This window comes from Sceloporus occidentalis, unplaced genomic scaffold (assembly GCF_023333645.1).
Source record: "Sceloporus occidentalis isolate IW3139 unplaced genomic scaffold, rSceOcc1.0.p SCAF_2, whole genome shotgun sequence".
Classification (NCBI taxonomy): Eukaryota; Metazoa; Chordata; class Lepidosauria; order Squamata; family Phrynosomatidae; genus Sceloporus; species Sceloporus occidentalis.
Genome location: NW_028316982.1, coordinates 195,359,782 through 195,372,187, shown reverse-complemented (window position 1 = coordinate 195,372,187; position 12,406 = coordinate 195,359,782). Strand labels below are relative to the sequence as shown.

The 12,406-nt window shown below is 39.9% G+C and overlaps 1 protein-coding gene across 14 annotated transcripts in view; it reads left to right on the top strand.

Moving 5' to 3' along the window:
• The window catches only part of CASK (calcium/calmodulin dependent serine protein kinase), a 202,563-nt gene that overhangs the window by 139,798 nt on the left and 50,359 nt on the right, over positions 1–12,406 (top strand). For all 14 annotated transcript variants that reach the window (XM_089511887.1, XM_089511885.1, XM_089511880.1 and 11 more), the window contains 3 exons: positions 3,951–4,031; positions 7,660–7,848; positions 10,941–11,019. In XM_089511887.1, the coding sequence (XP_089368013.1) occupies positions 3,951–4,031; positions 7,660–7,848; positions 10,941–11,019 (349 nt within the window). The remainder of the gene's footprint in view (positions 1–3,950; positions 4,032–7,659; positions 7,849–10,940; positions 11,020–12,406) is intronic.

Below are 12,406 nucleotides of genomic sequence, written 5' to 3'. Positions count from 1 at the left end.
TTCAACTTTACTGAATTTCTTTCTGGTGTTATTTCTCTAAATTCAGTACCAGACCTCTGTGTTCAACTCTGATTTCAGTATTTCATTTATTCTTTTTTTCCTACAAGATTCTTCTGCTTAGCTATAAACAAAACCTATGTTCTAAAGATATTTGATTCCTTTAAATTTTATTTATTCTGTCTATAAAATCATCCCTTTCCCCTTCTATCTGACTGCTTCAAAGAGGACTTTTCTTTTGTTTTTATCATGGCTCTGCCAATGAGTATGTCATTCATTTTTCTATTTATCAGGCTTAGAAAACTCAGCTATATTTCACAATTCTCTATTGCATAAATAATTACAGCCTGAAATCTGTTCTATTTGTTTTGTCTTCTGTCTTGCTTCCTTGATTGAATGATGATGTGGTAATTAAAAGTGCAACCCTATCCTTGAAGTTCAGTTCTTCAAAGTCAGAATCCTTGACATATCCAACTTCCTATCAAGCTCCTACTGATAGAATAGGTGGGAAGAAAGAGTCTGCTTCACTAGTCTGTTTCTGATTGCTTGAAAATGATTTCCTTCCCTTTTCTTTCAAGTAATACTACTAATAAAAATAATATTTATTTCTAACACACCTCTCCCCATGGATCAAGGCAAGGAACAATAAATTAAAATATAACAATAGAAGCACACATAACATTAGTTAAAAGAGCATAGATATTAAAACAGTTTAAAATAATTTAAAAAGTCATAATTTAAAAATAATCTGGATAGGCCTGTTGGAAGAGATTGGCCTTTAGTGCTGTTTAAAACTCAGACAGCATATATAACTGTCAAATCTCCTCTGGCTGGTCATTTCCCAATTTAGAGGCAGCTGAAGAAAACGTCCTCTAGGTAATCGTTGCCAGCTAGTCCTGGCTGATCAAAGTAAATGTCCCCCAGAGGACCAGAGTATAGTGGACGGAATGTATGGGAGAAGGCAATCCTATAGGTAACCTGAACCCAAACCATGTAAGGCTTTAATGGTAACAACCGACACATTTGTATTTTGCCCAGAAAATAATAGGCAGCCAGTGGAGACTGATTTTAATATTGGTGTAATATGGCCACTGGCAACCATGTTTTCAATTAATTGAAGTTTCCAAACTTGGTACACAGGTAGCCCACTGTACAGCACATTGTAGAAGTCCAGCCTTGAGGTTACTAACACATTTGTTACCATCTTTAGATCCTCTATCTCTAGGAAGTAGTGCAGTTGGCATAACAGCCAAAGCTGATAGTAAGTTCTTCTGACCCTTGCAGCTATTGTTTGAAGCAGGCCTGCACAACATATGGCCCAGGGGTCGCATGCAGCCTCTCAAAGCATTTTGGGTGGCCCATGAAGATGTGGAACAACTTCAAGGCTCCTCCACTGTTCAACCTCCTCCTTAGGAGAAAAGGCCATGTGGTGGAAGAGCAGGACAGGCAAATGCTTGCCCTGCAAGGCTCCACTGCCGCTCCCCTTTCCCCTGAGGAGAAGGACAGATCCAGTTAGTAACAGGTTAGAGAGGATGTTTGGGACCAGTCATGTCAAAAACCCTAGTCAGGAGTTGATTCCATTTACTGACCAAAGCTTCAACAGGATCATCAAAGATACTAGCCATAAAACCCTTCAAGGTTTTCTGCATTCCTAAAAGACCCATTAGCTTTCAAGGGTGACAATTTTGATAAGTCCGCCATCTCAGAAGGGACAGATAGTAACCATGATAGTAACTAACTAGAAAATGATCTGTCAATGACAACTTAGAGTTATTAATCACCTCTGCCTATAGATCTATCTGCTTGCAACTGAAAACACCATCAATGGTGCAACCACTGAATGTGTGGGCTCCAAGACAGTTGGAATAAGCCCTTGTTTCTCATAGATGCCATGAACTCCCAAGCTGCATATGACAGACTAGCCTCAAATGGGATGTTGAAGTTACCCAAGTCTGTAGATCTTTCTAGACTGGTGGGAAAACCTTTAATCTCCCACACAGAAGTCAAGAGTTTTCTCTCTAGCCTCAGAGGGAGATAGCCAAATTCTTTTTATAGCCTCTGGTGAACTGAGATGAGTATTGTCCCAGGAAGCAAAATTTCATTCCCATGTTGAGAAAGGAAGGCTTTGTATAAAGTCTAAAACCCTAGTATGATATCCTACTTTAGAGGAGGCACTAACACAACATTATTATTGTGTAATTGTGAAAAACACCTTTAAGAAATCAGCAAAGTTTTGTCAAAACTAGATATTTGAGCATATGAAGAATGGAAGGAGCAACAGTGTTGTGGGAATATATGTGACTTATTTTTCATAAAAATAAAAGAAGAAGAAATGCAAAAAACACAGCAGTGGGTGAAGCAAATGTTAAGAGACTGGGAGATTTTCCTGGTGCTAAAAGCATAACAGTGTTGATACTAGGAAGATGTCCTTGAAGAGAGAACTCCATAAATGACATGCCTCCTCTAAGAATTCTGTCTGTTCACCACTCTGAAGCATCTAAAGTTCTAGAGGAAAGGTTGAAAAGATGACTTCAGCACTGAAACCTCACTAATCACCTCAAGCTACTTTAAAGAATGGATGAAATAGAAAAGTAGCAAATATACAAAATACCATTTTATAGTATGTGTTTTGCTTTGAAATTACCGTATTTTCTGGCGTATAAGATGACTTTCTAACCCTGGAAAATATTCTCAAATGTTGGGGGGGGGGGTCTTATATGACAGGTGCAGAAACTTCCGAGCTAGACTGGTCACCGCATGTGGTGGGGAGAGCTAAAAAACGGCCACGGAGCTCTTCTCTGGGCCCCACAACAAACTCCAACTCCCAGAATTCCATAGCAAAGAGCCAGACCTAGAGTTAACACGCTGCCAAACCTCTTTATTTCTCCAGTGTGGATGCAGCCACAGTTCTCCTCCTCCTCTGTCTTCCCCTGGATCCCATCCTCCATTTCATGCTCCTATGCTCCTCGGGTTCACAGCAGCAGCAGAGGAATGCAAAGCTCACAGCTGCACCATTTTGCAAGCAAAGCAAAAGCAAAGCAATGCAAGGCAATGGGGAAAGCGGAGCCTGAGAGGCTGGGGCCGGAGGGGAGCCTCCTTTTTTCCCTGCCAGGTCCTGAAAGGGGGGGGGGGTTAAAAAAAAAGAGGCCTGGCTTTCTTTCTTTTCTTTATTTTTTAAAGTATCCTCCTGTGGCCCTTCTCTCACTCACTCATATAGAAGGAAAGCCAAGAGATAGGGAAAAAGGGGAAAGGAGGGGGAAAGGGTGGATCTTTTATTTTTAAACCCCAAAGTAGGTTTTGTGGTTCTGCAAGGACCCACCTCAATTGCGCGAAATGAGGATTTTGCACTAGAAAGGGAGGAAAGGGAGGCTGCATCCACACTGGAGAAATAACCCAGTTTGGTACTGCTTTAACTGCCCTGGCTCAAGGCTATGGAATTCTGGGAGTTGGAGTTTGTTGTGGGGTCCACTCTGGGCCCACAACAAACTCCAACTCCCAGAATTCCATAGACTTGAGCCAGGAAAGAGTTAAAGTGGTGCCAAACCAGGTTATTTCTCCAGTGTGGATGCAGCCTGAGTGTGCTGAGGGGGAAAAGACACCCCTCTCTGAGGCATCTCTTAGCCTTAGCATGCGTTGGAAGAGGGGTAGTCTTACATGCCAAATATATGCCAAACTCTAACTTTTAAATGGAAAAGTTGGGGGTCGACTTATGCACCCAGTCGTCTTATACACTGGAAAATACGGTAATTGAAATGTGCTTAGGTTTAAGTGGGAGATTTAATTTAGAAACCACTATTGCATCTGTCTAGAGGGTAGCATAATACTGTAATTAAACAATTAGCTTCTGTCACAATTCGCTATTATGGAGTTACCATTAATTTTACATTACTAGACAAAGAAAGAGTTTATGTTAACATTTAATTCATTCATTTGTCTTCTGTTTTGTTTCACAGGTATTGGAAGAAATTTCATGTTACCCAGAAAACAATGATGCAAAAGAACTTAAACGTATTTTAACACAACCTCATTTCATGGTAAGCAGCTATTGCAGTGAGGATCTCAAAATCCTCATCATCTGCTTCAGAAGGGAAAATAGCACATGAAGCATATAAAAACTGGAACAACAATCTCACTGATTGCACAGAAATATATGAAGTCATCAGTTTTAATAAACTTTGTCAGCAGACAAATTGACAATAAATGATACTTAGTGACACTGTATGTATGTTTGTAATCACAGTGAGACCTATAATGCTCGAGATACAATTTTATTCCTATATATACTCACCTGGACTATGTGCCACTGAACTCAAGGCACTCTAAATTAAACTGAAAGATTGTTAAAAGGAAATCCAGTGAGAGCATCTAATGTTATAGAAATATCTATCTTCAATACTGTCTCATTAACATTTGCAATAATGAATTTGCTAAATATTGTTATTGACATTTATTTCTAACCTGCCTTTTTACACTTAGCTGAACTTAAAAATTATATCTCATTGTGATGAGTAAAATAACATAGGGCTCATGTTCTACAAGGAAGGAAAGATAGGTTAGCATATAGAAATGTTATTTATTAAAAAGATTTATCTATTATTCTTCAGCTATATACAAAAATAACACATAAAATATATCAAGAAGCACGCAAGAACAAGAAAAAAATACATTAAACATGTAAATACAGTATGACCTCTTCCCCATATCTGTAGGGGATATGTACCCAGACTTACCATAGAAATGTGAAACTCTGGATAATAGTGAACCCTATTGAATTCATAATTTGGACCTATGGAGAAGACTCAAGACATTTCACCATAGTTTCAACAACTTCCATCCTACCATCAACCTCAGCCTGGAACTATCACTTCCTGGACATCACAGTACAGCTACAAATGGACATCTAAGCACTACACTATATCGCAAACCCACTACACATATTTACATGCCTCCAGCTTTCACTCTGAACACACCACCAGATCCATAGTCTAAAGCCAAGCCTTCCAATACAATCACATCTGCTCAGACCCACAAGACAGGGATGCCAAACTCAAATTACAATAAGCATTCCTCAAACTACAATATCCAGCATATGAAGTTAAAAAAACAAACAAACAAGGCAAGACTTGTACCCAGGACTGATCTATTATAGAACAGATTGAAGAGAGAAAATGACAAAACCCCGCTAGTCTTTACATACAGCTCCCAACTGGGACTTCTCAGGTGCATTATCAATGTGCTACAACCCATTCTGGACAATAATGCCACTCTTTCAAGGGTTCTTGGTGGCAGACTTTACTTGCCTACAGACAGCCTCCAGACCTCAAACAAGTACTCACTCACAGGAAGACACATGACACAGATGGGGGACACAGGTAATAAGCCTTGCCATGAGCCAAGATGCCAACTCTGCCTGCATATTTACCCAGAAAATGTCATCACAAGACCTAATGGTATCACCCACAAATATTAGAGGGACCTTCACATGCTCATCCTCCAGTGTGATTTATGCCATGCTATGTCACCAGTGCCCGTCCACATTCTACATAGGTCAAAGAAGCCAGTCCCTGTGGTAGAGGATAAAAGGACATAAATCAGACATTAGGAATGGGAATTCACAAAAACCAGTGGCAGAACATTTCAATCTCCCTAGGCATTCCATCTCAGACCTCAGAACAGCAGTTCTTGAACAAAAGAACTAGAAAGGTAGATTGGAAAGAGAAACAGCAGAATTAGAATTCATCCATAAACTGCAATCCCTCAGCAATGGATTGAACAGGTGAGGGGTCTTGAAACCATGCCCTGTAAGGAACGTCTTAGGGAGCTGGGAATGTTTAGTCTGGAGAAGAGAAGGTTAAGAGGTGATATGATAGCCCTGTTTAAATATTTGAAGGGATGTCATATTGAGGAGGGAGCAAGCTTGTTTTCTGCTGCTGCAGAGAACAGGACCCAGACCAATGGATGCAAACTGCAGGAAAAGAGATTCCAGCTCAACATTAGGATGAACTTCCTGACAGTTAGGGCTGTTAGACAGTGGAACACACTTCCTCAGAGAGTGGTGGAGTCTCCCTCCTTGGAAGTCTTTAAACAGAGTCTGGATTGAGAGTTCCTGCATGGCAGGAGGTTGGACTGGATGGCCCTTGTCTCTTCCGATTCTATGATTCTGAGAACCAAGAAGGATGCTGACAAGAAATAGTAGATGCAGTTCCAAGCAGCCTTCTTTGCCCAAAATGTAAGTTCTTTTAGTGCTTTCTAAGTTCCTAAACAGGCTCAAGGAGAGCTGGAGTGAATGGTTGCTCAGTGCCCTCTGAACCAGAGCGTCTTGAGGGGGGAAAAACAGCTTAGAACATAAGAAGCTATCCAGCACTGTCCAGAATCAACTGGCTGGCATTTATATTCAACCAGGAGAGTCTTTCTGGAAGTTCAGTCCTTTAGGTGCAATAGGCACTGACTTCTGGGAAGTAAACACTGGAGGTATGAATTGGTTACATGTAAATAAATGTAGGCTGTGCTCAAGATACTGTAATTTAAAGGTATACTTTTAATTTTGCTAGTTTTTTATGTCACAGCTATTACCATTACATTCAGCAATATATGGAAATTACAATTTATGAGTAACATTAGTACAAAAAAAACATTACTACGGATTCTGTATGATGTGGTACAGGAGGAGGTCAATGGGAGGGTAATACCATGGGTTACTCCACCAGGTGACACCAGCCTTAGTGATACCACTATCCAGAGGCAAGATCCAGTTTTAGGGATGGCCAGTGCTGTACTAGAAAAGCAGTTGTTTTCTTCAGCCTACCTTCCTAGGTTTTTTTCATCTCTCACCAGACAGTTATACTCTGGGGTTTGGTCCAAGATCCCCCGTGGATAACAAAATCCGTAGACGCTCAAGTCCCATTAAATATAATGACACAGGAAAATGGTGTCTCTTATAAAAAATGGAAAATAAAGGTTTGATATTTAAAATTTATGCTTTTTTTGAACACTTTCAAACCGTGGATGCTTGAATCCGTGTATTAAAAAATCTGTGTATAAGAAGGGCTGATTGTAGTAGATTTCATTTCCAAAGTAAGATTTTTTTCTGTTCACACAGCAAGAAGACTTTTCATCTGTGTTCCCCTGTATTTTCATTGTTTCAAAGTTGTCCACACCCGTAGAAACTAGAATGTTTGGGTAGAATATGAGGTCTCTTTCTCACCTATGTGCCCAGCTGAGAAGTAAAAGGAACCCTCTAGGTCAAAGCTGCAACACTATGATCTGCCATAGCCATATTATGGCATTACCAGATGAGGCTGAGAAATGCTGAAGCTAGCTTGTCAGCTCCTGAGAACTGTCTTTTATTTCTTATTTTCAGGGAGTCAGTGTTAAAAATATTTCCACAGCATTGCTAAATTGTATAATGCTGCTCCTTGTTTCTCATAATGTGCATTTTAAAACAGTTTTGTATTTGTGTATAGAATATCACAAATATCTACAAAAACCACTGAGTACATACATAGTACAGAAATACTGAAAGTAGCTTTGATTTTTAAATCTGACAAAGAAGGCACTGCATAATTCTAAGATAGCACTATTATGTCTACAGGATATGTTAATTTTTTTATAGAAGAATAGACACAAGAAATTATGGAATGTGACAACTGTATCTTCCTACAGGCCTTGCTTCAAACTCATGATGTAGTGGCACATGAAGTTTACAGTGATGAAGCGTTAAGAGTTACACCACCCCCTACATCTCCATATTTAAATGGAGATTCTCCAGAGAGCGCCAATGGTGACATGGACATGGAGAATGTAACACGAGTACGATTGGTTCAGTTCCAAAAAAATACAGATGAGCCAATGGTAAGTACACCATTTTTGTTTATCGTTGCTAAAGCTAAAAGCTTCAAATTATTTAAACTAAAACCTAAAAATTCTTAAATATTGTTCAGATATACTTAGGGGCTGTGCAGACAGACCCTAAGGCAGTTGTTCCCAACCTTCCTAATGCCGCTACCCTTTAATACAGTTCCTCATGTTGTGGTGACCCAAACCCATGAAATTATTTTTGTTGCTACTTCATAACTGTAATTAAATAGGTGTTTTCCAATGGCCTTAGGCGACCCCCATAAAAGGGTCATTCGACCCACAGGTTGAGAACCACTTCCCTAAGGGGTGGTCTCCAGCCAGTCTTTTTACAGCCAGCAACAGCATGCTGCAGTCCCGATCTGGCCTTTCCAGAGCATGGAAAGGAGCTGTTTTTGGAAAGGGTGTGATAGCTGCAGCACCGTGGCTTTACGGTGCTCCTTTAGCACTGTGTCATGACGCAGCACCAGAGGAGCACCATGACACTGCCAACATGTGGTGCGGCATGTAACATCATGTCACCCTGGGGGCAGAGCCAACTGCGAGGCAGGAGTCCACATTCTTTTTCTGTTATATTCTGTTAAGACTCAACTCCCCTTCTCCCTCAGTTTAATTTTACTTTCCCTGCCTCCAGATTGTAGGCAACAGAATAAATGGATAAGAAAGGAAAGTTAGATAAAGGTAATAAGGAACAATGCAAAACAGAAGGTAAAATGGACAAAGGCAGCCATGAAATGCCAAAAGCCATGCAGATGACCACAGTCCAGCGAGTCTCTGAAGAGAATCGTCAAAATAGATTAAAGAAAATATTTACGTCCTCCTGCAAAAGTGACTATGAGCACATAATGACAGAAACAAAAAAAAGAAAAGAGACCAGGCAGACGCCTGGCTCTGACAGCGTTATTATGGAGGACAAATGGGGTGAAGAGTCCGGGTGGATGCCTGGCTCAATCTTCATAAAAATGCATACCACAAGTACTAAAAAAGTGGCCAGGCGGAAGATAAGCAACTTTCAAATGGAACAAATCAAATTAAACATACCTAAAGTGCCAAAAAGAGCTGTGGCGGCTGAGACTTCTCCACACTCTTTTGGTCTCTTCCAACTATGATTCTATGAATGATGACTGCGACTGCGGATTACGTAAGTCGCTACCACATTCAACCTGGAGAATGGACACTTCATATGGAGGTATTCAACAACTTGAATTGCTTATTTGGACCTTTTAAGATAGACCTCTTTGCATCTCTACAAAATCACAAACTGATGAGATAATAAGCGATAGAGAGGGATGTGCATGCAGAGGGCATGGATGCTTTACTAATGCCATGGCAAAAGGGAAAACTGTATGCATCCCCACCAATAACAATAATGCAGAGGGTTGTGAACAAAATACAGAAGGAAAGGGCACATGTGGTCCTCAGAGCACCATATTGGGCAAGAAGACCTTGGCTTCTTTCGATATTGAAAATGTTGATAGTCAGCCCATAGCACTACCAAAAATGCCAATGTATTAAGTCAGGGTCCAGTGTCACTTTTGTCCCAGTTCCAGGCTATAGCCACATCTCTGACATTTTCTGTCCAGAGTGCTCTGTACTCTGACAAGGTCCATGGCAACAAGTAAAGCCTATGTGCCATCAGCATATTTGCAAGACATATGTGATACTGCTGGTTGGGCAGAGCCCAATACATTTGTTAAACACTACAAAATAGATAAGATCAGCTCAAGTAGCGTTTGGAAGAACAGTGCTGCAGGCAGTGGCAGAGGCATAAGGCGGGGGGGGGGGGGGGGGGAGAGAGACATCCAAAGATAGAGAGGCTTGATAAATTCCAATTAAGTGGATTAATCACCCCTGCTATCCCAAGAATGAGAAGTTGTAGTTACCATGAATGGTCATTCTGGGATGGCAGGGGGAGCAATCCACACCTTCCTAGACTAGGAATCTATATGCATTTCTGAAACGGGATAATAATAATAATAATAATAATAATAATAATAATACAAAACAACAGGCTTAGATAAGGAAACTGAGGGAGAAAAAGAGTTGAGTTCCCAGCGGAATATAACAACAAAGAATGTAGACGCCCGTCTCACAGTTGGTGTATGGGGTAAAACCCGGTGAAGTGAATTGTTCTCCCTGCCATCCCAGAATAACTATCCATGGTAAGTACAACTTCTCTTTTTATAACATTTAACAGCTTTCGAAACAGACATTTGGTCTTAATTTCTCATGAACAGTGTGACTGCTTACCTCAACGTTACTATAAATACCAACAGTGAACTCCGTTTGAGAGGAGGTATTGGGAGGCATTAACAAACCTCTAGAAGTGTAAAACATCTTTACTGACAAAAATGTACAGAATCATATAATATACAGGAAAAAGACTTAAGATCCAAATTATAGAAGTCCAAATTTACTTTTTGAATAATCTTTCTGGATAGGTTTGTAATTTGATCTTTCATAGCTGCATTTTATTAACAGCAAATACTTTGTTTATTTGGGAGTTATTTATGTTAGAACTTTAGTTTCTAACAAAGCAACTCACAGCTGGTTTCTATTTGCAGATGTAGAACAGAGTGAGGTTAATCTACCCTTCTGCATGTTTTGAACTCTAACTCCCATAGTCCCTTATCATTGGCTGTGCTGAGTAGGAGCTATAGACCAAAATGACTGGAAGACCTAAACATTTGCATTCCTGATGTAAACTTTTCAGTTTCTTAAATTTCTGAATAGAATTGGCTGCGTTTTGTTGTAAGATGAGACTTTAAAAAAAACAGTTGTAACGTGAATTGAGGATTCCGCTGCGTGAAAGTTATGTTTAAGCTGCCATGGCCATGGTTGATTTCCTATCAAATCATATTTCTGATGTTTTGGCAATAATTAGTGCAAGTGCAGTGGGTGGATGTTTATGCAAATTGTGGTTGGCAAGTAGCAGCTGTAACTTCAGATGTTCTGGATCATATTTCTACCATATTGGTATATTCTGGGGATATATTCTTCATAGGGAAAAAAATCAACCATCTGAACTTGGTTGAAGTACTTAAACAGTTTTGTTACTGACTTTTAAATTATTTGATCTGTTTTACTAGGGTATCACTTTAAAAATGAATGAGTTGAACCACTGTATTGTAGCAAGAATTATGCATGGAGGAATGATTCACAGGCAAGGTAATGTTAAAACAAACATAAACATTAACACAGCATTTATTTGATAGTATTCAAGTGCTCAATTGTCATTTGGGCTTGTGTCCAAAGGATTATAAAATGCTGAAAATGTTTTAGTAGCTGTTGTCCCATGCCTCTCTAGGGAGCCCTGTTGTCACAACTTATTACATATAAGTCCTTCGGTAGAATTGCAGTTACTGACTGCAAGGCTGAAAGCAAGCAAATATTGTTATTTATGTATGTATGTATTTAAGGCACTTATATTTGTAACCAAAAACTCCCCACAGAGTGGCTTAGAAATAACTAGTTTGACAGTCCCTGCCTTCAAGATTACAATATAAATAAGACACCACAAGTAAAGAAAAGGGGATGGCGGGGAGGAGTGGAATTGTCCAGAAGTTACTGGTATGATGAAGATTTACCTGAATACTGTTCTTCACCTGCAGATGCCACAGCAATGTTAGTGGGATCTGGAGGGCAGGGTTCTCACCAGACACTAGTGCCCAAGCACGATGGAGATAAGCCTAGCTGCTCTTCCTCTTCGGCCAGAATTGGAAGGAGGAGCTTTCACCAATTACTAGGGCCCAGGCACAGTGGAGATTATCCTGGCTGCTCTTCTTTTCCCTCAGCTAAGTTGTTAAGGAGTTAGTGAGTATAGCACAGATGGGGTGTCAAAGGTTTAGGTGTATCATATATACTTGACTATAAGTCAACCTCATGTATAAATCGAGGGCAGGTTTTGGGGACAAAACTATGGATTTTGATGTGGCTTGTGAATAAGTTGAAGGTTAAACTTATGGGTATGTTACAAAGGATGTGAAGAATGAATCTAAGGAAACCTATGCCAAAGAATTTACAAAATTCCAACAGGCATAACTGTTTGTGTTCGACACTAAAGAGTGGATGGATGTGAGAGCAGAAGGTGTAAGTGGTTTCCGGACACATTATACTTTTGCCTTTAAGAAGGAAATAATTACATTTTTCAAAAGTAAGAGTTAATGTAAAGTACGTACGTTGACCTGCAGATAAGTCGACTAGTTTTTGGGGGGTCAATTTTTTTACTAAAATTTCTAGACAGATACATGAGTATATACAGTAATTCTTCCTCTGAGAATAGTTGCCTAACTTATCTGTTCTGTACTCTCATAACAAACATTTTCTGAAACTCAATACAGCCAGATTAAGACATGGGCTAACTCAGCTTTAGACTAGAGTCTACTTGAAAACTGTTGAAGCAGCATGGAAGAGGAGGGCGGGTCATTTCACGTCTTATATCAGGGGTAGGCAACCCTTTTGAGCCGGGGGCCGGGTTGCTGTCCCTCAGACAACTGGGGGGCCGAAGCCAAAAAATAAATAATTAAATACATTTTTAAAAATTAAATAAATAAAT